The sequence below is a fragment of the Cervus canadensis genome, chromosome 32, assembly GCF_019320065.1.
Source record: "Cervus canadensis isolate Bull #8, Minnesota chromosome 32, ASM1932006v1, whole genome shotgun sequence".
Lineage (NCBI taxonomy): Eukaryota > Metazoa > Chordata > Mammalia > Artiodactyla > Cervidae > Cervus > Cervus canadensis.
Window position 1 is genome coordinate 36085722 of NC_057417.1, and position 26506 is coordinate 36112227.

General features: G+C 57.2%; 1 protein-coding gene across 4 annotated transcripts in view; it reads right to left on the reverse strand.

The window, feature by feature from the left end:
* The window catches only part of MGRN1 (mahogunin ring finger 1), a 36416-nt gene extending 13611 nt beyond the window's left edge, over positions 1-22805 (reverse strand). For all 4 annotated transcript variants that reach the window (XM_043456650.1, XM_043456652.1, XM_043456649.1 and 1 more), the window contains exons 1-8: positions 22567-22805; positions 9479-9597; positions 7989-8077; positions 7310-7456; positions 6197-6314; positions 2216-2282; positions 1753-1802; positions 154-201 (exon numbers count right to left, since the gene is read on the reverse strand). In XM_043456650.1, the coding sequence (XP_043312585.1) occupies positions 154-201; positions 1753-1802; positions 2216-2282; positions 6197-6314; positions 7310-7456; positions 7989-8077; positions 9479-9597; positions 22567-22654 (726 nt within the window). In that variant the 5' untranslated portion in view covers positions 22655-22805. The remainder of the gene's footprint in view (positions 1-153; positions 202-1752; positions 1803-2215; positions 2283-6196; positions 6315-7309; positions 7457-7988; positions 8078-9478; positions 9598-22566) is intronic.
* Between the last annotated feature and the right edge of the window lie 3701 nt (positions 22806-26506).

Below are 26506 nucleotides of genomic sequence, written 5' to 3' on the forward strand. Positions count from 1 at the left end.
ACCTGACTTCTGAAGCCCAGGGCCCACTGCAGTGGCGTCAGCAGCTAATTCCGCAGCAGCCATGGTGGTCTCGCAGAATAACCCAGAGACCAGAGGGTCACGTGTGTGCACGTGTCTCAAAAGGGCTCCCGGTGTTCCCTCTGATGGACTTACGATTTGCTTCTGCTTTAAAGGTTTCACGGAGAAGCTGCCGTCCATGTGCTGAGGGGGAGAAAGACCCAGACGTTAACTCAGCCGTGCTCAGGCCCACCCGCGGTCAACCAACATCCCCGGCTGAAAAAAGGACAGACCCCATGAAGACTCGAGAGTCAGGCCAGGGATTCTCAAAGCAGCCCTCTGACCTCGCTTCGAAACTACCCAGAGAATCTTCTAAATATACCGCCACCTGGGTTCCACCCTGATCTACAAAACCCAACTCTCCCTGGGTAGTTGGTGCTCAAGTAGGCTCAAGTTCACCACCATCAGCCTAGTCCCGATGATGGACAGGTGCCTCCCTAGAGCAAGCAGCAGCACTTGGACAGCAAGAACTAAGACAGGCGGCTCCAGCCCTCAGAAAACCTGGTCTAATCGCGAAGACGGCACGAGGATATCACGTGCCCGCGTCCGCAAGGAAGCCCGAAGCTCAGAACTGTGAGGACAGCAGGATGGGTGGGATCGGGGGAGGCACACTGCTCCAAGCCCACAGTTAATCAATCACAGAACCTGATTAGAGCTCCTGCTCCCCAAACACCCCTTCTGAGTCCCCCGAGATTGGCACCGGCCTTTTCTGTAAGCCTGGTAGGTTCTGAGCGAAGTTCCTAGTATACTGCACCCCAAAAATGAGGCCGTTTCTCACGGGGCTCTAAACGCACAGCACAGAACCGAACGTCTGCCAGCGACGGCCCATCAGTGGCCAAAGCACATCTATGGGTAAACAGTCACCATCCCCTCCAACCAGGCCGGCCTGGGAGCGCAGCCGGGGGGCCCAGAGAGGGAGAGGGCCGCCCCTGCCCCCCACCAGAGGGGCCTCAGGCTGGCTGGCTGACCCCCAGGGGCACCAGAAAAGGCCCGGATCACAGGAAGGAGATGGGCTCGCACGGGAGGCTCTCAGGGCTGGACACACGGGCTGAGGGAGCTGGGTCCCGCACAGGTCTGAGCCGGTGTCCTCGTGGGGCCCCTCCTCAGCCACCTGGGCCACAGGCTGATGCTGAAACCTGCCCGCTGCTGGCCAATGCCCACGGGAGGCGGGGGTCGGCCGTGGCCTCTGCAAACGGGCCACGCCCACGACTTCCAGCAGAGCTCTCAGCGAGCAGGCACCCTGTCCCAACGCCGCCAGGCCCTCGCTCACTGCGTGCACAGGTACACGGAACTGCCTGGCCCCCAGGAACAACAGGGCCGGCGAGAGGACCATCCCGAGATCCCGAGACTCCCTCGTGCAGAGTCGGTGGTGAGGCTGACCTTAAGTACCCCCACCACACACTGAACACATGAACAGCCAGGGCCTGGACTCGGGTCTGGGTGAGAAGGGGCAAACGCCTAAGCTCAAACACGTGTAACGCTAATAAGCGAATCCTTCCATGCAAATGGTCTCTTTCCACATGGGGCAACCCAACTCGGGGCCCCCAGAAAGGCATGAGCCTCACATCTAGGGCCGTGCCAGGCAGACAACAGACCTGCGGCCACCCCACCCGCATTCACTGGGCGCCTACTGTGTGCAGGACACGACAGTAAATGGAAGGTCAGCCGGGCAGTAAGGGGTGGGACGGGACTTACCTTTTCAAAGGCGGCCAAGAGCACGTGCGCGTGGCCGGTCACTTCCACGACTGCCCGGGAGAGAGAAGGATGGTCAGAGCCGGCCTCCGCCGCCCCAGCCCCAGCCCTGGGCTTCTTCTCTCCAGACGGTGCTTCCCCGGCTCGCAGCCTGCACACGGAGCCCACCCCACCGGGGACCCCAGGCCCACAGCCGCGGGAGGCAGCAGTCGGCGCTGTCAAGGTGCTGATGGCCTTTGCAGCTCCCCCGCGGGGTGGACACCAGCGCTGCCAGCCTGTCTGCCCTGGGCTCCGCCCCGGGGGAGCGGGGTCATCACCACCCATGGGCAGCAGGGCGCCTGGAACCCTCAGCCTGCTAAGCCACATGGGCGCTATCTCTGGACTGAACCCCCCATCCCACCCCTGACGGATGGGGTGGGAAGGTCCTTGGGCCTGGAAGGGGTGTTGAGGGGGAGACTCCACTCACCGTCTCCCTCGTCCACCATGGCCTGGATGACCACTGGAAACACGCCCCGGTCCAGGTCAAAGTTCAGCTGAGGAGAGAAGGAGGGGACAGTGGTCAGAGCGAGCTGGACGGAGCGGGTGCCGTCAGCAGGGGTGTCGAGGCAGTGGGGCCAAGCAGGCGCAGACGCCCGTTCTTCTCTGCGGGAAAAGGTGTAAAAGGGCACATTGTGTTCTGCGTGTAACTCAGGGCCGCCAGGGACATCTGCGCCACCTTTTCTGGAACGTCCTCACCTGCCCTCCCAGCCCTAGGACCTCACCAATGCCCGCGCGGCCCCCCAACCTGGGACCCTGGACGGTCCTGGAAACACAAGCACTGGCGCCGGCCCCCCGCGGCGGGCACCCCCGACACGGCAGCGTCATCACAGCGCGGCCGCCGCCCGGCGAGGCCCGGCCAGGTCCGCCGTCTCCCCCGCCTGCTCACCGCGCCGGGCTGCGTGGGGCGGCCTCTGCCTGACGCTGCTCGGTCCACCTCCAGGCACCGGGGGCCGTGGCGACCCCGCGTCTAAGCTTGGGAAGAACAGCGCCCCGCCTGGCCCCAGCAGAGATGGACACAGCGTGGAGAAGCCCGCGTGGCTGTCTGGGCTGGAGGAGGAGGTGCCTCTCACCTTCCCTCCCCTCCAGCTTAAACCCGCCTGCGACCCCCACTGCCCTCCCGCTGCCGGCCATGCTCCACCCACGCGTCCACCCGGTGTGGCCCCGTGTCTGTGCGCTGGTGGGGCGTCACACGGAGCCCGCGGGGCAGAGGCACTCAGGGGGGTGCCTGGCGGGTCCCCAGCTGCGGGGGGGGGCAGGACGAGCCAGAGCTGGGACGGGGCAGACAGCACGGCTGGGTTCAGGTCTGGCTCTGCAACGTGAGCCTCTGGTCCCGGTCCTGACCCAAAGACTGTGAGCTGGGAGGGCACGCGGGCCACGGCCAAAGGATGGCACGTCCCCCGAGCACCCTGGGACGCAGGCCGGGACCGCACGTCTCCCCTGGTCTGAGGCGCCAGCTGAGAGCATGGTCAGCTCAGCAGGGCACACCCGTCCTGCCAACATGGGACCCGGCACGCAGCCATCCAGCTTTTCATGATCGATGCCAGTAAGTTCCTGGTTTTCATAAGCCAGACTGAGATGCTTCTGCCACTTCTCAACAAAGAAGTCCCGACAGAGACCCGGCTCTGAAGGCCCCGCGGCCTCCCTGGTGCTCCCGCGAGCACTCAGCGCCCGGAGCGCAGGGCAGAGCCCAACACGGGACATCTGGCCAACAAACGGGCTCTGCAAACCCCGAGGGTGACTACACTGGCTGGCCCGGGGCTGAGCCGGGGACTGGGGTGACGACGACAGGGCACCTCGATGCCCCGCCCCCCAGACACCAGGACCTGGAGGGGGGACCCAGGGAGTGTCGGCACCCAGAGAGCAAGGACCACCTCCCCTCAAACTCCTGCTCCCCAGAGCTCAGCACGAGTCACGAGCCAGAGCCAGGCCCGCGGGGAGAGGACAGACATCCACCCACCCAGAGGATCTGCAGGAGATGGTTCTTTTCTTAAAATTTTTTTTTCTGTCGTGCCAAACAGCATGTGGGATCTTAGTTCCCTGACCAGGGATGGAACCCACACCCCACTGTGGTGGAAGCATGGAGTCTTAACCACTGGACCACCAGGGAAGTCCCGGGAGATGTGGATTTTTAATGCAGGGGGCAAGGCTTTCTTAGGGAAAACGGGGGCCAGGTGAGGAGCTGGAGCAGCAACGAAGGCCAGAGGGAATCCCGCTAGACTCTGATGTCACAGAGGAGCCACTGGAAAGGGTCTGCAAGCCCCAGGCCAGATGGACACCGGGAAACGGGGAAAGCAAGGGGGTAGGGGAGGAGGGGACGCGGCTGTGACTGAAATAAACAGAGGCCCATGAGGGGCTGGTGGGGAAACTTTGAAGAAGCCCCACCAGCCACAAGGAGACCTGTAACTGACTTGGAAAGACCACAATGTGGTCCAGGAATAAAAGAAAACAATGCATGTATGTGGCAGGGGGCCACGGGGGAAATCTCTATACCTAAAATCACTCTAAAAAAGCCTTTAAAAAGCAAACTAAAACAAAGATAAATGAAAACACACATCCAAAGACTTGCATGCAAACGTTCACGACAGCATCCTTCATGACAGTCAAAAGGTGGAAACAACCCAAACATTGGTCAGCCGGTGAACGGACAAACAAAATACGGTCACATCCATCCAGCGGGACGTTATTTGGTCACACAAAGGGATGAAGTACCAATACGTGCTACAATACGGATACAATGTGGACAAGCCTTGAAGACAGGATGCTGAGTGACAGAAGCCAGACACGAAACGTCACATTGTGTACAAATGCCTTCATGAGAAATGCCCAGGACAGACAAATCCGAAGAGACAGGAAGCGGATGAGTGGATACCAGGGGATGGAGGAGGAAGGAGGCGGGACTGCTAATGGGCAGAGGGTTTCTCTTGGGGGTGACGATCATGTTCTGGAGCTAATAAGGCAGTGATGACAGCCACACAAGTCTGTGAAAACAGTCAATTCCACCCAACTGTACACAGGCTTCCCAGGTGGTGCTAGTGGTAAAGAACTCGCCTGCCAATGCAGGAGATGTAAAGAGATATGGGTTCAATCCCTGGGTCGGGAAGATCCCCTGGAGGAGGGCATGGCAACCCACTCCAGTATTCTTGTCTGGAGAATCCCATGGTCAGAGCCTGGCGGGTTACAGTCCATGGGGTCGCAAAGAGTCGAACACAACTGAAGCAACTTAGCACGCATGAATATTGTTATTATCTTTAAATAAGCAAATCTGGGGGAAAACGGCTTAAAAAAGGGAGGATGGCCAGGTCTCTGATGCCACGATGCTCGCAGCCGAGGGGATGTCTGGCTGTGTCTGGAGGCGCTTTCAGTGTCACTACTGCAGCAAGGGATGCTCCTGACACCTGGCGAGGTGGGGCCAGGAACGGTGTCCCCACCAGGACCCAAACGTCAACAGCACCGAGGCTGAGAAACCCCGGCACAAAGGAGAAGCCCGGGTTTGGTGCCAGAGTATCTGTCACATCCCTAACACCTGCCAACGCCCCCTTCCACGCCCTCAGCAGGCAAGGACGTCACGCCAGGACGTGACAGCCTGGCCCTGTCCCCCATACAACCTAACTTCCAGAACCTTCTGTCTGCAGCAGAGCTGAGCCGTTTCCCAGCTACAGTGATGACTGATGAAGTTTCCACTTAAAAACAATACACGTAACAGAGGGAGTCGTGGGCGTGACTGTGAGTGGGTGCAGGGCTTCCCTCCGGGTGATGAGAATGTCCCAGAACTGCCTGACGGTCACGCCCTGTGAACCGTCTGTCACTGACGTAAGCCTATGCTGTGTGTATTTTATCACAGAAAAAATGCGTGCAAGGGGCCCTGCCTGGCGGTCCAGCGGTTAAGACTCTGCACTTCCAATGAAGGGGGCACAGGTTCGATCCCTGGTCAGGGAAGGAAGATCCCACATGCTTCACAGTGTGATGAAAACAGACAAAAAACCACATGTGAGAAAAACTGAGCAGATTCCAAGAAAGTGTCAGCTGAGTTAATAATCAGAAAAGGAGAGATGAGGACAGGGTCCCAGGATAACAGCGCTGAACAGGTCGAGTGTCCACGCCCTGGACCCACCAGGCCACACGCTGACAAGTCAGGGATGTGGTTCCCTGACGCCCCAAGGGAGGAAAAGGGGGCGCCCCCGGGGAGCACTCAAGGCCGGCTTGACAGGGAGCCTCTAATGGCGGCAATCATCCCATCCAGACAACGCCCAGACCGACCGCGCTCCACAGTCCAGGGGCCGGCGGGGTCCAGACCCCGGTCAGCAGCCACAGCTGACACTCACCAACCACCGAGGAATCTGAGCAACAGGCCACTGCACTGGGACCCTTCCCGGGCAGGAACACGGGGCCCAGCCCTGAGGCTCGTTACCTCGTCATCCTTCCACTCCGAGAAGTCGATCTTGAAGGAGGGCAGGGAGAACTGCTGGCTCACGCCGCGCTTGTAGTGGACGGTCTCGGACTGCAGGGCTGGGCTCTTGGGGCTGTACCTAAGGGGCCGCATGAGAAAGGATGGTGAGACGCGCTGCCGGCCCGAGCCCGCACCCACCCCCTTCCCAAGCTGGGCTGCCCCTCTGCCTGCAGCCTTCATGGTTTGTGCGCTTTTCTGAATGAATGGGGGACAAAAAACGCAGTGACCCCCGTCCCCTGCCTCATGCTTGCTCCCAGCCACCTGCTTCTCTGCCCCGTCTGCAACCCCGGAAGTCAAGGCATAATCACACCTGCAGGTGCAGAGTTATTTTTTAATGCCCAGGCTGCAGTCCACCTGCACTCTGCTCACGTGCCCAAAGCTGTCCCACAGACATCACGGAATCAGATGCCATGTTCTCAGGACCCTGCGTGGGCTCCACCGCAGTTTTACACTGATTGATGGGATCAGACCCCCACTGGTGGACACCGAGCGGTCACCAGCATCTTACTATTCCAACATCTTGACCATGTATGCGAGCACGTCCCCCAGATAAACTCCCAGAAAAGGAACAACCGGGTCAGGCAGCATACACACTTCCCATCCTAATAAAACTCTGGCTTCCCCCTCCACAGGGGTCCCACACACAACCCTCACCCGCCTCCCTCCGCCCCACCCACACCTGCTGTCCCTGGGGCCTCACTCCGTCTCCAGGACAAAGGACACTCTTGAGGGTCTGCTGTGAGACTGGCCCTGGGGATGGGGGTGGGGGCAGGGGCTGTTACATGATCAGGGACTCAAAGCCTGGGATCTCAGAGCACTGACCACTCCGCCCCCGACCAAATCTGGCCTCCGAGGGGACTCCTCCAGCAGGACTGGGGTGGGTACGTGTCTGCGGGCCCCACCAGGGGTCTGGCCCTGCAGCCTGGAGGCAGCCCCGCCATAGTCTTGCTAAAGTTGCAGACTTCGGACTCTTGGGGCCAGGAGGACCCTTATTTCAAATAAAACCTCCGACAGCTCAAGGACAGGACACAGACACAGCAGGGCGCCTGGGCCCGGAGCCGCGGGGGGACTCACGCTGCAGTCCCGTTCAGGAACTCCTCCACTGCCTGGCAGTAGACGGTGATGGCCACCCGGGCGTCGGCGTCGAAGGTGAACTCCAGGCTGTAGAGGACGCGGGGCTTCTCGCCATCCTCAGTGGGGCTGTCGGCACCGTCCTTGTACCTGCGGGGGACACGGAGGGACAGGGCAGGTGAGGGGCCATGCCCCACCTTTCGGGGAACGTGGAGGCCATGCCGCGCTTGGACAACGAGGCCCAACGTTGCAGGGTCCCCCTTCCCTTGCCTCCTGCCCCAGGAAGGGAGGCTGATGCGTCCTCATGGTTTGGGGACGGCCCAGGCGCCTCTGGTCTCCCAGGCTGGAGGCGGTTTCTCAGCCCCCCAAGGTCTGGGCTGCATCGCCCAGCGTGGTGGGGGCGTCCTGTGAGCTGTGGGGTGCTGAGCAGCACCCTGATTCCTGCTTGCCAGGGGCCAGCGGGACTGCCCCCGCCACCCCCAGTTGTGACAACCAAGACTGTGCCCAGACCTGGCCCGCGGCCCAGGGATACAGTCGCCGGCTGAGACCCTGGGTTACAGGCTGCAGCGCCCCGCCCTCAGCTGGGGCAGCTCTGATTCCACGCCTGATTCTGCACATGGGCAGGCGGGCCAGGAACCACTCTCTCCCAAGTGCAGGGCACCCCTGGGGCGGGGGGGCCCACCTCACGAGCCGGAGGGAGTCTTTGCGGATGTTCACCAGGCTTCTCAGCGTCTTCACGGGCTCATGGGGTGCGGGCGTGACATAAGGGAACTAGGAGGGAAAGAGAATTGCATCCCGCTCAGCAGAGGAAGAAAACAGGGATTCATCGAGGCGACGGTCACAGCCCTGCCAGGTCACCCCGGGGCCCTCACACCAACCACAGAACAGCACCACCCGCATCCGCATCCGAGGAACCACAGGTGATGCGGCCAGCACGGGGCACGGCTGGGACCAGAACCGCCCCGAGGTGTCTGGGTCCCCAGTTCCGGGAAGGACCCTCTGCGGAGTCCCTGGGGCAGAGGTTAGGGCTGGGCCAGGACAACGGTCAGTACAGATTCAGGTGGGGACACGTGCGCGCGCGCGCTCTCTCTCTCTCTCACACACACACACACACACACACACACACACACACACACACACACACACACACACACGTCTCTGGAAGGCGTGGGAGTGAGGTCAGTCTTGGTGACAACACAGTCTTGGGAAACGCTGTCACTGGGAAGCCAGGTAACGGGCACCCAGCATGTCTGCATCAATGCAGGTGATGCTACGGTGGTCTCACAATGCAAGTCACACGGGACAACAGGTCTGCAGGAGGCCTGCGGGCCAGGCCCCGCGTCAGCGCCGAGGCTGCAGGACACAGAGGCAGGTCCTGCCTGCTGCCGTGGATGCGGGAGGGTGGGCAGCTCAGCAGGGCGCGGAGGCCCCGCCAGCTCTGCGAGTGGGGGGCCGGCGCTCCGGGTCCCGGGCCCTCGCCCCCATCACTTAAAAGAATCAAGACTTTGTGTCAACCACAAGGCAGCTCCACGGCTACGACAGCCCACAACTCAGCAGCCTTAGGGCCGAGTCATGACTCCTGAGAGAGGGTCCCCCGCCTGACCCCTCCCTGGTGCCGGAGACCATCATCTCAGGACGCAAAACCCAAGGCAGGTAGGTCCCTGCTCAGCAACCCCCCAGACCCTCGTTCTCTCGCTTTCTACTCTCTATCCATCGGACGCGCTCTTATCATCTGCACCCCTCCTGCTAAACCCCTGCCTCCAGCCCCTGGGAGAGTCCTGGGCACAAGGCAGGTGCCACAAGGGCTGAGAATGAAGGAAAAACAGCGCAAGAAGTCACTTCTCTGGGGACTCATGGGGGCAAACTTGCAGAAATGGCGCTGGCCATTTTTCTGCGTTTCTGTTTGGATCTCATCTCTCGCCCACTGGTCCATTGAATGTGGACGACCTTTCCTCTCTTTAAAGACAGTCACCCGTGGGGCCTGGGATGAAATCCAGAGACTGGACATGCCAGGTTCAGGGATGACTGCTCTGTCCCCAGGGACCCGCCCTCAGCCCAGGCCTCCTGCATGCGTCTGGACGGCACCTCTGTCCCACGGGGAGGAGACCCGGTGCCCGCTGGCAGCTGGCAGCCTCGCCATGCCACCCACGTGCCCAGCCCACCGAGACCCACCTGGACTGGGCGACTGCCCAGGAAGTTCAGGTCCATGTTCTCTCCAAAGAGGTAACCCTCGGGGTGGGGGGTGTCGAACTTCTCACCTCCCATGAAAAAGTGTGATGCGAAGTAGTTTCCTGGGGAAAAAGCAGATGCGGCTGGAGACGACGAGGCCCAGCACGGGCCCCTGGGAGCACCTCTCGGCCCAGCAGTCCCTCCACCCCAGGCGCCCCCTCCCCGCTCAGGGACTCATCCCGCTCCGACACTGCTTCCTTCTGCAGCAGGCTGAGCTCTGCGCCCGGCAAGGACATGTCCTGGCCCCTACCCTGGCACGTGTGTGCCTGACCTTGTATGGAGATACGTGCAGGTGTAAGTAAGTTCAGAGGTAAGACAGGACGCAGGTCCTAAAGCCAGAGACACCGGCCTCTAAGAGAAAGAGGGCGAGGTGGACACAGACACATAGAGCGGGGCAGGCCCTGTGAGGACGGAGCAGACACTGGAGTGAGGCAGCCAGAAGGCGAGGGAGCCCGGAGCTGCAGGAAGCTGGGGGGAAGGAAGGAGCCTTCTGCAGAGCCTTCAGAAAAAACAACCCTGTGGACACTCGGTTTTGGATCTCTGGCCTCCAGAGCAGTGAGCATAAATTCTGCTGCTTTAAATCACCGGGTCTGAGGCACCTCATTACAGCAGCCACAGGAAACAAGTGGGCTTCCCTAGTGGCTCAGACGGTAAAGAATCCGCCTGCAATGCAGGAGACCAGGGTTCGATCCCTGGGCCAGGAAGATCCCCTGGAGAAGGAAACGGCAACCCGCTCCAGTGTTCTTGCCAGGAGAATCTGGTGGGCAGAGGAGCCAGGCGGGCTGCAGTCCATTGGGTCACAGAGTCGGACCTGACTAAGCGACTAAGACACACACGCACCCCGGAAACGAGTACAGCTTCTCTGACCCCCAGACTAAGTCAGCACCCTGCTCCACCTCAAATCTGAACTCCAAGGACCTTTTTCACTTCAGCACTGACCACAGTTTAAACCGTGTGGATCTGAGTTATCTCCTTCCTACCCAGCTCCCCGCAGGAGACCTGAGGCTAAATATCCCCAGAATGCACGCACCCGTGCTAAGCCGCTTCAGTCGTGTCCGACTCTGTGCGACCCCAATGACGGCAGCCCACCAGGCTCCTCTGTCCCTGGGATTCTCCAGGCAAGACTACTGGAGTGGGTTGCCATGAATACCTAAGCACTAAATCCACATTTCTTATAAAAATAGATGGATACAGGGCCTCAGACACGGGTCAGCTTCAAAGGACTGAGCTCACAGCCTCGCTGGGGAAAGGCTGGAAGTACCACCTCTCCCAAGCTCTCCAATCTGATACCTGCCCACTGGCTCCCTTTTCTCTCTGGCACAGAGAAAGGCAGGGTGACCACAGGGCCCTGTGGATTCTGTGAGCCAGAGGGAATTCTGGGCCCTCGAGCTCTGCTGGGTGCCCCGCGTGGATCCCAGTGTCCCTCCTAAGAAACGCAGCCTTGGGACACAGCCAAGGCTGCCTAGGCCGGAAGGCTCAGAACCAGGAGTCCAGCCTAGTGGCTCTGCCGGCAGAGAAGCCAGACAGGATGTATGAGGCCACGGTGTACTCCCAGCCCATGTGTGGACCAGGAACCAGAGTAAACCGCAGTGAGAGAAAAGGAATACAGTGGTGACAAGTTAAATAAACATAACACCCCTGGTTTTTATGGATCATCATAGGTATGTGCTCACTCGTCATGTCCAACTCTTTGTGACCCCGTGGACTCTAGCTCACCAGGCTCCTCTGTCCACAGAAGTCTCCAGGCAAGAATATTGGACTGAGTTGCCATCTCCTTCTCCAGGGGATCTTCCCGACCCAGGGACAGAACCCAGGTCTGCTGCATTCCCACCCGCAGTGTAAGAAGGCTCCCTCTTCTCCACACCATTCCCAGCCTTTGCTGTTATATCAACTATGTGTGAAAGTCGCTCAGTCGTGTCCGACTCTTTGTGACCCCATGGACTGTATAGTTCATGGAATCCAACTTAACCAACTATAGAGTATCAACTGTAGCTTTTAAAATTATGGCTAAAACAAATCCACGCCTCTGTCCCCTCTCTGCTGCGGGGCCGAGGGACACTCGGCCTCGGACGGCTCGCCCCACCTCTGCCCGAGGGACTCAGACTCTGCCCTACTTACGGGCGTCCGAGTGACCTGGATGACAAAGAGAGACCATGAGCGCCCTTCCCGGGAGGCTCCCAGGACCCCTGCGCTCCGCCGTTTTCCTTGACACACGTCAGCCGTGGAAGGACAGGGCAGGTGTGAAGCCTATCCATGTTCACCGTCTTCCAGGATGAGGAAAATCATGGCTGTTTCCATGACAACCCGTGGAGGCGGGCAGCGGACTTCTGGGGTTCCTTTCTGTGTTGTGTATTCACTTTCACACGTCTGGCTGTGCACGTGTGTGTGACCATCATTTACAAATGAAAATTGGAAACATTCTAGTTTCTTAAAGGAACTAACCCTGCTAAGGAGCTAGGTGCCAGGACATGCAAAGATCTCCTTGGGATCAGAGTCAAAAGGCAAAGTGCTGGTCAACGTGGAGAGTGAGCCGGACTCAAGTGGAATGAAAGGGTTGGGCAGGATCCACACCAAACAGTCAGGCATCTTTGAGGAGGTGCAGAGAGAGTGGGAACGTAAACCACCACCCTCTATGTTCTCCCCAAAACATTGGCTATGCACCCAGAGTGCTATCAAAACCTGAGATTATCAAGAGACCAGAGTCTGAGACCCCACTGCAGAGTGAATGTTTGTGTCCCCCCCGAATTCACATGTTGAAACCCAAGCCCCAACGTGATGGTGTCAGGATGTGGGGCCTTTGGGAGGTGATTGTGTCATGAGGACGGAGCACTGATGAACACGGTCAGTGCTCTTGTAAACGAGGCCCCACAGAGCAGCACCCCTCCGCCGCCACGTGGGGACACAGAAGGCGGCTGTCTGAAAACCCGGAAGAGGGCCCCCCAGACAAGGAATCTGCTAGCACTCTGCATTCCAGCAGCCCCAGGGGATGAGGACAGACCCCCCGGGCCAGAGGGTCCAGATGTCTGGACCCACGTGTGTGCACACGTGCTCAGGCGCTCAGTCACACTTTCCAAAGGTCACTTCATTAATATAAACTCAGCTGTGGTTGCAAAGGGTCTGTTAAGAAGATTAAAAGACACCCATTACACGGTATCACTCTTCCCCAAGGAAATTCCAAGGATTTGAGGAATTCTGTGCCAGAAACAGATGAAGACCAAATATATATTTCTTATTACAAATCACGACGCCCCTGCCAGATAAACTGTGATATGGACTGACACCCGGGGGCCCTGCTAAGAAACGTAACTGCCCTGGAACCTGGGAGGCCAGGTGTGGGCTTCACTCAGCCGCCCGGGTGTCTGTCCCACTTGGACAGAGGGAAGTAGGAAAGGCAAGAAGGCTGGGAACAGTCCATCCGTTCCACCGGCCGAAAATCCTTTTCACTGTACCACCGCACAGAAGTTCCTGGTTTGCTGACACCGCTGCTGACACCCCCCAGCCGGGCCTGCCCCCAAGGGGTCAGGACGGCACCGTCTGCAGAAAGGGCTGACCGCGGAAAGCCTCTCCAGGCCCATGAGATCACCCGCCAGGTGAGGGACAGCCCCTCGGACTATGAACCTCTGCCGCAAAACTCAGAGGAGCTGGAACCCTGGGCCCACCCGCCGTGATGGCCTGCTCAGGGATTCCCCAGAGTTGCAGTCACACGCATGCACGGAACAGCTCCTCTGCTCCCCACGCTCGGGCTGGGGGACTCGGTGCAGCCCAATCTCCTGGGGCTCGGCGTCCCCACTGCGGGTAACACGAGGCCTCGGTCAACAACACTGGCTGCAGATGGAGGGCCGCTGGGAATGCCCTGACGACAGAAGGAGCCGATCATGTAAAGGGCTTCGCGTCGGTGAGGAGACACCGGATAAACACTGGTGCGTCCTGGCCTCTCTGCCACGCCAAAGCCGTACCAGAGTGGACAAGGTAAGTGAAAAGCTCGCACCCGCGCTCCATGGAGGGAAGAACAGTGAGTTGAGAAGGGTTCTGACGAGCAAAGCCTCCGCTTTGCTGAATCCCCACCTCTTTCGGGGGGAGGAGTCCTCCCCAGCTCCCACACACACCTCTTTTCCGGACACGGCCTCCGCACGCGGAGCTGGGACCCGACGGGCACCAGCACACGCAAGTCCCAGACGCTGACACAGCTGGGGGGCTGCCGCGGTCACCTGACTGTGCCAGGCCGTCCCCAGATTCAGCCCCCACCCCTGGGAGCTGGCCCAGGACCACAGGACTTGGTCACTGAGGGCCCCCGGGGGTGAAGCCGACTCTGTGCCTGGCGACACGGAGGCCGGGGCGGACGGGGCTCCGTGGTCTCCTCCTCCTGGCCTCCCGGGCTGGGATCCCCATCCTGGGTTCCGGAGACCGCCCCCGCCCCGGCTGTCAGTGCGTGTTCCCCTTGGGAGAGCTGGTGTAAACGCCAGTCAGTCTCCAGAGAACTCACAACGAAATAAACAGCATTCAGGAACACGCTCCTGCCACTGAGTGAGGAGAGAGCAAATCCAGTATTATTATTATTTTTTTAAATATGCAAAAGATCCCACAAAAAGAGGAAGACAAATGAATGGTAATCTATATACAAAAACATACCCAGTCTAAGTAAAAACAAATTAAAACTGCCACAAGATATCCACGGCTAATACTAAAAAGAAAAGCGACAGGACACACACACACGCACGCGTGCACACGCACGCACGCACACACGCACGGTGAGGAAGCAGAATCCCTGCAGCTCTGGTGGGGGTGTGAACAGGCTCCCACCATACTACAAAAGCTTCGGACTCCGCACACACGTCACCTGAGGGGGCCAGACCCACGGCCAGGAATGGAAACAGCCCCAGAGGGACGGGCACTTGGGGTCGTCAGGACCGGACACAGAAAACAGCGTGGTGGCTGCTGGGGGCTGGGGGAGGCGGCGACGGGACGGAGTTTCAGCTCCACAGGACGACGACGGTGGGGCTGGCCACACAGCCGTGGGTGCATGCTGAATGCCTCTGAACTACACACTTACACTGGGGAGGATGGCAACTGTCACGTGGAATTCACTGCAATTATTTTAAAAAGTGAAAAAGCCAAGGGCACCCAAGGAAATCAGACTGGTGGGCACAGAAGCCAGTCACAAGAGTGTCCTCAGCAGCATCATTCACAAGCCCGAACTGGAGCCCCCCCAGCGCCCCCCATGCGAGCTCACGGCTGAACCCACAGATGCCGGGGCGTCACGTGGCAGCGACAGGAAACTGGCTGCCGCCCCGCTCACAGCCTCAGCCTTCGCGTCGCCCGACGTGAGCCAAGAGCGCCCGCTTCCCTTTGTACCAAGTTCAGGAGCAGGCACGACTCACCTCCGCTGGAGCCCGAGCGGGCCTCCCAGGGAGCGGGGCAGAGACTGGGGGGGGCACCGGGGCTTCAGGGGCTGCGGCTGCTCGTATGTGACACTGAGCGCGGACATGTGTGCACACACCGCAAGTTTCTGCAGCACTGAACCCAGTTCCTCCTTTCGGGTCCTCCTAAAGCACCGAGGGCATCCGGTCACTCAGGGCCATCGCAGAATTGCAGGGATGGGACCCCCGGGTAACAGAAAGTGGAGACTATCTGAACAGTGGACCCCAGGGCTGACGGGGGCAGCCAGCACCCTCTCTGGGGGCCGACATCTCAGGCACTGGGCACCCAGGACCAAGCCGACACCGCATGGGATGAACAGATGAGAAACTACTGTTCCGCAGCCGTGCCCGGCTCCCAGCTCAGGGACAGTCGGCCCGTGTTTTCTAGACAGCGAGGGACCCCCACTCCGCTTCACACCATCGACTCGTCTGCAGACGGCCAGGGTGCGGGCCAGGCGGGGGTGGGCTGGGCTCCCCCAGCTCCCAGGAGCCGGGCAGACGCCAGGGCAGCTGGCAGAACTGAGCGATTCCACTGTTGTTCACTGAGCCTGCACCCAACGTGCGGGGGCGGCACGCAAGGCCCACTGCCTCTCGTTTCACAAAATAACACAGAAACGTGAGGCTCGACGCCTGTACCAGACCACACGGAAACACATGGGAACGGCCCACTGGAAGGGGCTCCGAGCCGGCGTCTGGCCGCCGGCCCCCGGCTGGGGGGTAAGGCGGGCGGCGGTGATCACCGCCCGGCAGGTCATCCAGGAAGTGCAGGACTTTCCCAGGAAGCTGCCAGGCCTGGGAACACTCGGGCCGAGGCCGGGTCCCATCCGCCAGCTCCCGTGGACTCGCGGAGTCTGGACAGAGGGGCCCGGGCACCAGAGGTTAATAATTTAACCCTAGAGGCACGGAAGTGGGGCCTCAGAGCAGGCGACCAACCGGCCCACGGTCACGGGGCAGCTCAGGGCGCAGGGCCTCTGGACCCCAAATCCAGGGCCCCTCCTGCCACGGCTCCACAGGCAGGAGGAGACTCCCTCTCCCAAGGCTGGGCCGAGCTCTGCCCGTGCCCACCCTGTGCGTGTGGTCACCACAGCAAGGCCACCCCAACCGTGAGGAAGTGCACACCCGCGCCCCTTCGACCCTGGGTAGCCGGGCACTCCACGCCACGGCCAAGCTCCAGGCACGGGATGAAAAGCCCACCAGTCAGCCAGCCTGCCCAGCACAAGCCCAGGCTTCCTCCCCTGGTGCCAGCTGAGGGGGCAGCACAGCGGAGCCCAGGAGCCACGTAAAGGATGCGCGGACCCCCAGGCCCCCAGAACCCCAAGGGCAGGCAACACAGCGAACCGCAATGGGCAGAGGGCACAAGCATCCACCGCAGGCTTCCAAACCCAAGCGACCCACGGCTTCTCCTTCAGGGAGACAGGCCCTTGGATGCCCACTGCCACCTGCAAGGGTTTTTGTTTCCGCTTTTACCTAAAGCAGAAAGGTTCGTTGTTGCTGTTTAACAAAAAATGTTAACAACCGAAGTTCGGAAAATACAGCTTCTTTATACAGCTCTTTCAATGACAGAATCCAAACCGAGTTCACGTGAGCTGAAGCTCAGAACTGGCTCTGCCTTATGAACGGTGCAGGGGGCATGATGCCGGCAGCGATGGCATGGGGCTCTGAGCGGGAAGGTGAGGCCACTGAGGGCGGGTGCACCCCTTCCCCAGCCCTGCCCCTCCACCACCAACCTGGGGGCTCTGCACAGAGGCTCACTGCCCAGGGACACTGATGGGGCCCAGGGACCCAGAGGGTCCCCTGGGGGCAGAGAGAGTCCTCCCTCGTCTGGAACGCTTGCCTTGGTTCTTTCCTTTAGACACCAAACTAACCAGAGTCAGCAAGGCCCCACCCAGAAAGGGCAAACCCAGGCAGCAGCGGTCCCGAGCAGACACCTCTAAGTGCCACCAACATAGAAGCACACACCCAAAGTCTCCTGGCATGCACAGCGGGCCCCTCATTGCGTGGTGGCAGGCCCAGAAGTCCATGGACCCCCGGCTGCCACCCCAGGGAATAAGATGCAGCCCAGCAACTTCTCTGGTGGTCCAGTGGCTAAGTCTCCGAGCTCCCAATGCCTGGGGCCTGGGTTCAATCCCTGATCGGGAAACTAGATCCCACATGCCACAACTAAGACCCAGGACAGTCACATAAATTTGGAAAAAAAGAAAAAAAGGTGCAGCCCAGTCCAAGCAGCCTGCACACTAGAGAAAGGGGTGTTTTCTACAAGGCCGGCTGCACAAGCATTTATTAAACACCAACCGTGTGCAGGCCCGGGTGCCGGGAGACAAAGGGCAGTCTGATTTCTAGCTCCTTTGCCAAAGAGAACAAAAGTCTAGTGTCACGAGGACATGGCAAAGTTCCAATGAGACAGTGAAAGTGCCAGTCGCTCAGTCGTGTCTGACTCTCTGTGACCCCATGGGCCGTAGCCCGCCAGGCTCCCCTGTCCCTTAAATTCTCCAGCCAAGAATACTGGAGTGGGTAGCCATTCCCTTTTCCAGGGGATGTTCCAGACCCAGGGATCAAACCCGGGTCTCCTGTGTTACAGATTTCTTACCGTCTGAGCTACTAGGGAAGTCCCTCCGATGAGATACAGGAGGAGAAAATGGTCTGAAAGGACACGCACCTGATACACAAAAGGTTCAGGTCCGGGGCGCATTTCACATCCAAGTGAGGGGCTGGTGGGTCGGGTGGCTGGCGGCCCCTCCTGACACTCCTCCTGGGCGACCCATCCCTACCGTGACCTCCCTCACACACCAGGGCGGGGCCACAAAGACACACAGGGCCGGAAAGACACTCGAGTCACCCAGGAGCAGCAGCCCACGGCCAGGCGCTCCGGCGGGGACCCTGTGCGCCCAGGCTTCCCCCGGCAGCAGCACCCTTCTCCTGCAGGGCTCCAGCCAGGTGTCCCGACGCTTGCTCCAGCCCTCGGCTGGGGACCGGCCACCTGTGTGACTGGGGCAAGGGACAGCAGGGCAACGGCGTGCAGAAATTTACCGTCAACTGATCGCCGATGAAGGTACAGAGGCAATGTGATGGGAAAAGAGAAGTCTTTTCAACAAATGATGCTTAAGTAACTGAATATCCACATGCTGGAAGTAAAAACACAAAAACCTACATCTTGACCTCAAACTATACATTAAAAGAATTAACTCAAACTGGACCACAAACCTTAATGTTTCAGCTAAAACTATAAAATTTTAAGGAAAAAAAAAAGATATGAGAAAAAAATCTCTGTGGCCTTGAGCTAGGCAAAGATCTTTAAGGTATAATTCCAAAAACATTAAACATTAAAACAATTGGGGAATTCCTTGGCAGTACAGTGGTTAGGACTCCACATTCTCACTGCCAAGGGCCCAGATTCAATCCTTCCTTGGGGAACTAAGATCCCACAAGCCACAGGGTGTGGCCAAAAAAAAAGAAACATGATAAACTGGACTTCACCAAAATTAAAACTGCTCCTCAAAACACACCATTAAGAAAATGAAAAAGACAACCGCAGGCTGCCAGACATTTACAAATCACAGAGCCGATACATGAATTGTATCACTGTCTCCGGAACCCATAAAGAGCTCTCACCACTCAGTAATAAGACAATTCAACTTCTAAAAAGTGAACAAGCCTAATAGAGCCACGCCCACCCCATCCCTAACCTGCCCCCCACCCAGCACACAAAGGATACACAAAGGCCAATAAGCACATGAAAAGACCTCAACAGCATTAGTCATCAGGAAAATGCAAATCAAAACCACGAGATACCACTTTACACCCACTAGGACAACTATAATTAAAAAGGTAGACAATAATAAGGGTTGACAAGAATGCTGGGAATTTGGAACCCTCACACACTGCTGATGGGAATAAATAAAGCAACCATTACATTATGGAAAACAGTCTGGCAGTTCCTCAAAAGGTTAAACAGATGACCCAACACTTCCACTCCCAGGTGTATACCAAAGAGAACTGAACACACCACACAAGCGTCCACAATGTTGGCAGCAGCATGACTCCTAAGAGCCACAAGGTGAAAACACCGCAAGTGTTCATTAACTGGTGAACAGACAGACAAAACGCACTCCAACCACACAGCAAAGCACAACGTGGGTGAGCCTCAGAAACGTCATGCTAAGAGGGAGAAGCCAGACACACACACAAAAAGGCTGATTCCAGCATCCGAAATGTCCAGGAAGGGCGAACTGTAAAGACAGAACACAGATCAGGGATGGGGCAGGGGTGGGGGTGACGGCGGAGAGCGCCTGCGAACAGGCTCAAGGCAAGGAGACGTTAAGGGGTGATGGAAAGGTCTGAAACTGACTGTGCTGACGACTTTACGATTCTGTAAGCTTACAAAAAGTCACCAGATCACAGGTTTACAAAGAATGAGTTGTACTGCACAGGACTGATACCGCAATAAAGCTGTTATGAGTAAAATAAATAAATACAATGAAAACAAAGTGAACGCTGTTAAATTCAAGCTACGTACTGTTACAGTGCACGCTGAAAGTTTTGAAGCAAAAGAAAATTGGACAGTAGATTTTTAAAAGTCCTCTCCTGGAGAAGGAAATGGCAACCCACTCCAGTATTCTTGCCTGGGGAATCCCGTGGACAGGCGAGCCTGGCAGGCTATAGTCCATGGGGTCGTAAAAAAAGAGTCGGACATACTTAACAATTAAACAACAACAATGTCAACCAAAAATAAATAAATAAAATAAAAGTCCTCTCCCCCCCGCCAAACACACACAGGTAACCTTATTGCAATAATCATTTCCCCGATATATACCCATATCAAATCATTAGACTATATACTTAAAACTTATACAGTGTTATGTGTCAATTATATCTCAATAAAGTCAGAAAAAAATTGGACAATGTTACAGAGGTGTTAAAAATAAATATTAGCAGGGCTTCTTGGATGGCTCAGTAGTAAAGAATCCATCTGCCAATGCAGGAGACATAGGTTCAAGCCGTGGACTGTAGCCCACCAGGCTCCTCTGTCCATAGGATTATCCAGGCAAGAACACTGAAGTGGGTTGCTGTGTCCTCCTCCAGGGGATCTTCCCAACCCAGGGATCGAACCCACCTCCCTGCTGTCTCCTGCATTTGCAGGCTGCTTCTTTACAGCTGAGCCACCAGGGAAGCCCAACTGAGCCCATATGCCACAACTATTGAGCCTGTGCTCTGGAGCCTGAGAACCATAACTACTTAAGTCTGAGCTAGAATCGGTGCTCTGCAACAAGAGAACCACTGCAATGAGAAGCCCGAGTCCCCCAACTTGAGAATATCCCCCACTCGCTGCAACTAGAGAGAAGCCCATGCAGCAACAAAGACCCAGCTCAGCCAAAAATAAATTAATAAATAAAATTTTTTAGAAAGATCTCAAGCAAATTCTAGCTTCCAATGATTCTTTGTCCATAACACAATCAACAAAATTGGCAGAGACCTGAAAAGAAAACAACCTTCTCATAAACTGATTGTACAGTCCATGGGTCCCTAAAATCATCTCAACCCCACTTACATCCACAGCCCACTCTTGAGGAAACATACTCAAGTCCTGCTTAGGTCCCCAACTGCCTCCCAGAACAAGGTGGCCCGAGGGATAAGGAAGCAGAAAGGACAGCCTTCGGACTGGACAGGCCCAGGAGGGCACTAACCTCGCTGGCAGCAAAACCGAGGTGCGCATGGCATTCACTTGGGTGCCAGCCCCAGTCGATTAGTTGTGCCTGACTCGGGCATCCAGGATCGGTACAGGTGTCTGGACTGATTAACAAGGTCAGCCACGCAGAATCCAAAAGCAGTGCTCTAAGTGCCTTGCATGTGTGATTTATTTTCCAAATGCCCCACTGAAGGGACTTGCTCTGGTCCCAGGTGACCACCTTAAACTTACTGCTGTCCCTGCCAAGCCACAGCTAACTGCTATCAGTCTGAATGGATCACCTAGTTTCCTCTACAAGCCAATATAGCAGCTGACTTGTGAAGACGTCTTAGGTGCCAAGCACTGTACGAGGAGCAGCCCATTTTACAGATGAGGAAACTGTGACCCAGCGGGCTAGGTGGCTTGCCTAAGACTAGGAAGACTCAGCCAAAGGCTACCAGGAAGAACATCAGAGACGGAAGAGGATGACTTCAAACAACTGACTGCTCCATCAGGTCCGGGATGTCAGCCTGCAGGGGATCCCCACACCAGCCTGGGCTGCCCTGTCCTTGTGCCAGGGATCAAGAAGGCATGGAGGTCTCCCATGCCTATCAGGGAACATGGCCCTCTGCCCAGCTCTGACTGGCCCCAACTGTGCTAGTCCCCACCCAGTTTATTTCTGGTGGTCCCAGACACTTGCCTTCTTTCCCCTTCCAAAATGAGAACAAAGCAGTTTTCAAATTTGAGTGGACAGTCAACTCACCCTGGGAACGGGTTTTAGATGCAGGTTCTTAGGCCTCCAGCAGACCCCCAGGAAGTGTCAGGCAGAGCCCAGGGAACGCACCTTAAACAAGCTTCCCCATGGTCCTGGACCATACTCAGGGGAAACCTGGCCTGGGGGATGCCCGTGAGCCAACTGAGAGGCCAAGAAACCACCAATGGGCTGCACTGCTTCAGAAGTCAGAATCAAAGGCCCCAGTCTGAAAGTCCCTATGAGGCCCAAATGCCCTGTCCTCCTCCCGGGCAAACGACCAGATGAGGAGATGGAGCATGAGGAACCCAAGCTAAACCTCCAGGTCAGGCCACTCTCACCATCAGAGAGAGGCAGGAGAACAGTGTGTGTGTGGGGAGGGGGGGGCGGGATGGGAGGGGGACAGCTGGCCTGGGAGTCCACTCCTGGTCCAGTTCTGAGACCCTGGGAAAGTCACTTCCTTCCTGGTGGCCCACATCTCTCAGGCACAAAAACGGGAGGCTGGAGAACCTGGTAGGTCCCCTCCAACTATCCCTTGGTTCTCCAGCAAGGACTCCCAGCTCTTCTCCCAAGGACAGTAATGCCTCCTTGGGCCCAGGCCCACTCCCCAGCGCCTTCCCACCCACCCACTAAACACACGCGCCAGGTCACGGGAGAGCTAAGCCTCTGTCCAGACGGGACGGGAGACTGAACAGAACCCTGGCCGGGTCTCCACACCGAGCACCAAAGAAGGCGAAAACCGGCAATGGAGTGATGTCGACCCCTTTGACAATGACCACTTTGTAAGCGCAAGCAAAGCGCCGGGCATGGGGTTAAATCCTTGCCAGATGCGAGCCCCAGAACCTCACCCCGGTCCTTGGGGAGGTTTCCTATCGAGTGTCTCCCGGGTGTGCAGCCGTGTGAGTGTGCAGCGCGCAGGGGCGAACTGACTGACCCAAGGTCACCCGGTCAGGCCGCGGCAGTCAGCGCCGGACCGACCCTCGCCCCAGGGTCTGGGTGGAGGGCGCGTGGAGCCCCAGACAGTGAAGCTGCAGGGAGGGCCGCGGGGCAGAGCAGAGCCCCCAGCCCACCCTCCGCCGAGGGGCCCGCGCCCCGGCCCCGCCGCCCGCTGCCCGCCCCGCGCGCTCCAGCCCGCGCACCTCGCCGTCCGCGCCCGGGGCAGGGGCCCGGGATCGAGGCCCGAGTCGGGGCGGCCACTCACCGGACTTTGGGGGGTAGCGATAGGCCGAGTTCGCTTGGATGTCGATGTCCTCCACGCCCGCGATGCGGCGGCTCAGGATGGAGCCCATGGTGCACGGCGGGCCAGGCCGAGGATGGGGGGGTCGGCGGCGGCGGCGGCGTCCTCACGCGGACACGGCCCGGACCAGGCCGCACGGACGCTCGCCCACGGCCGCGGGCGCACGGCCTCCCCGAGCCCCCACCCCCGGCTCGGCCCGGGGCCCGACGCCACGGCAGCCCTCCGCCCCCCGGAGCGCGAAGCACCTCGGGAAATGGAGTCCCCTCGTCGCTGTGGGGGCCGAGCGGCGGCGTGGGTAGCCCGACTGGAAACTACACTTCCCAGAAAGTTCCGCGTCCAGGCTCGCCGAGGTTGTTGGCAAAAGCTCTGGGATAAACCAAATGAACCTGAGTCCAGAGGGGAGTGACCATCAACCGCCCTGCAAACTATCCATCCCTTTGCATTCCAGAGCATGAGACTGACATCGTAAGTCTTTGGCTTTTTAATAGTTTGTTCGTACAGATACTTCTCGAGGAATCAACGCCTTCCATTTACTCCCTCTTTGAAATACCTTTGTGAGCTACCATGGTTCTCCCCACTTCCTAGGGTTTGATCTCCTGGCCCGGCCAGCAAAGGGCAGACCCTCACCTGCCACCCGGCAAAGAAAAGCTGGGGGTGGAACCGAAGATTGCTTGGAGGAGTGACTACACGGGAAGCGAAGCACCTTTTCCAGAACTCAAGGCATCTCTCCTTCTCCACGTCCATAACAATTATTTTGAAGACATCAAATCCCCTGCAGAGGCAGTAAACCTCTCCCCATTTTAGAGACAGGGAAACGGAAGCACAAAGAAGAGAGGGCTTAAGGGTGCTTAAGCCAAGTTCAAAGAATCCAGGTTAGACCCTAACTGAACCGCCAGGGAATTCCCCAACTTTCCATTTGAATAAATATTTATAAATAAACAAAGAGAATCAGGGTTAGAGTTAAAGCCTCCTCAAGCTACTTTCCTGGCTTTTGATTCACACAAAACTCTGTAAGCAGGCAAGTGAGGATCTGTTTTTACCAACTTTTCAGGTGACAAACGGCTCTTCTGAGAAGAAAGTGGCTTCCCAAGACAAGCCTGTTCTATTAAGAAAGGAGCTGGAGGACTTCTCTGGTGGTCTGTGGTCCCAATGCAGGGGGCCTGGGTTCCATCCCTGGTCAGGAAACTGGATCCCACATAGTGCAACTAACAGTTTGCATGCCTCAACTAAAACACTACACATGCCTCAGTGTAGACTGAAAGATCCCGTGTGCCACAACCAAGACCCTGTGCAGCCAAAAAATAAATTATTTATATATATATATATATGTATATGTATAAAGCAGCTAGGGAGGGCAGAGGCTGGCTAGGAATCTTAGGTGGTAAATTCACCACTGTCCACATTAAAGTGAGTCTTAACACCTTTCAGGACTCCGGAATCCAATCTTCCTATTTTCAGGGGGCATGGGAAGCCAAAAGTCAAAGGAAGTGAAGGACTTGTGTGATTGTAAGGGAGAGTGCAGGTCTTGGGGGAGCCTGATCTAACTAACCTCTCTGCCGTGCAACCAAGAACCCCATTTACTGAGCAGCTACTATGTGCCAGACGTTGGTGTTGAACACTATCCATGAATTCTCTGCTGTAGTTTCTGTTTTCATTCCCAATAAGCAGAAACAGGAAAGAGGCTGGCAGAAGTGAAGTATCCCACTCAGTTTGCATAGTAGATAAGTGGTAATAAAGCTGGAATTTGAACCAGGCCACTCTTTTTAATGTCACATTCCCCTGCCACCCCCAACCCCCATCACCCAGACACAGGAATGTTCCAGTACCAGATTTCTTGTCTCTTGCTCCCAGATGGGCCTGAGGATACCCCCACCCCATGCGACCATTCTTCCTTCACTTCAAATTTCTTTCTGTTGAATCACATAACACTGTTGAGTCATATATACACAAACAGATAATACCAACACAACATTCAATTGATCAGTCTCCCTGCCTGTGGGGAGGGAAGGAGCGTATTGTGGTTCTAGATGTTCCCACTGACAAATAATTCTAAGAGAAAGTCCTCCCTACAGATCGTGGCCAGGGCAGTCATTTCCATGGGCTGGTGTTGGATCAATTAAAACACTCCTCTTAATAGAGCTTTGGACTTTAGGTATACTTTTCTGTGCTTATCCATGCCCCAGTGGAAGACAGGCACTTTCTGATTTGATACTGGTTCTACTATCAACATCTTGGCTGATTCATTTATTTACTCAACAAATACGAAAAGCAGCGAGCCAGGCAAAGAGCCAGGTAATAGAGATTAAATGGTGGAAACCACCAGATACGGAACATCTAGTGAGGAAACAGACACTAAAGGTGATCAAGTATATAAGTAAAATGCAGTGGGTGCTATAGGGGAGTGGCCTGAGGTGCAGTGAAATACTAGGAGAGACCTACTATTGCTAGGGGAGTCAGGGAAGGCTTCTCTGAGGAGGTGACATTTAAGCTAGGACTTGAAATACACGGAAGAGCCAACCGGGCAGACTCTGAGGGAGTGGGTCAGCCCAGGTTCCAGGCAAGGATAACCACCGGTGCAACTGCCCTGAGGCAGCAGGCCCTGAGAAGCTAAGTAAGATGGATGAGCCCAAAGTCCAGTGCAACTAGAATCTAGTAGGCAAGAAGAGTTCAGGGACAGGGATCAGAGGTCAGGCGGTGGCCACATCTCAAGGCCCCTCAGTTATTCAGGGAGTCCGTGGTGGCTCAGCTGGTAAAGAATCCACCTGCAATGCAGGAGACCCCAGTTTGATTCCTGGGTCAGGAAGATCCATTGGAGAAGGGATAGGCTACCCCCACTCCAGTATTCTTGGGCTTCCTTGGTGGCTCAACTGGTAAAAGAATCCGCCTGCAATGCAGGAGGCCCGCGTTTCATCCCTGGGTTGGGAAGATCCCCTGAAGAAGGAAACTGGCTACCCCACTGTAGCATTCGCAAAGAGTTGGACACAACTGAGTCACTTTCACTTTCAGTTAGGCAGCACCCAGGCCTTTGAAACACAAAGAAAGACCCCAGCCACACTTCAGGGCCTGAGTGTAAGTCCCTCAAGCCACTAGACTTCTCAAGCCTTCCGAGGGTGCACAATCCCTGACTAATTCTAGGCATCCTATGGATGTCTGATAAATACATCTGTGGGGGTGACTGAAAGAATGAACTTGGAGAGAAGGAGGCTGGAATCCCGGGCCTTCCATAAACTAGCAATGCCAACTTTGCCAAGAGCCTCAACCTCCCTGGACCTCAGGTAAAAAGAAGGCACTGCCGGAAATGCCCTTTATACTGCCCTCCCCCCATCTACTGGCCCCAGCTGTCAGGCCCCATCTGAGCCTGCTAAGAAATCCAAAGTCCACTCTCTAGCCAGTCTGATCCTGGCTGAAAACAAGGTTGTTTTTTTCTCTTCCCCACCGCCCCTTGGAAAACAAGTTGGCTGGGGGGGCCACAGCAGGCAGAAGCAGGGGCCACAGGGGGCAGAAGGGTGACCTTTGCTCCTGCTGTCCCCACCTGCCCCACCCCAGCCAGCGGGCTGGCCTGGAAAAGTGCCTTCTGGGCTGGGCAAGTCTGGGCAGGTACCCGAATGGTGCTCAAATGAGGGTGAGGGACGTGCGGGGAGGTACTTCCTGCCTCTCTAAGCAAGAAAAGTCCCCAGTGGGCCCTGCCAGGACAGCGCCCACCCTCCTGTGCCAAGAACACACCTTGCTGGCCCACTGGGTGCCTGGTCTTCTACACTGGCTCTGAACACTGTCAAGAGTGTAAGGAGGTCTGGATCCCAGCCTCAGCTTCCTTATCTCTAAAATGGGGCTTGGGTTTCCTACAGTTGTCCAGATGCCCCAGAGCAGTCCTGGGAGAGCTATGAGGATTGTACAAATGAGGAAA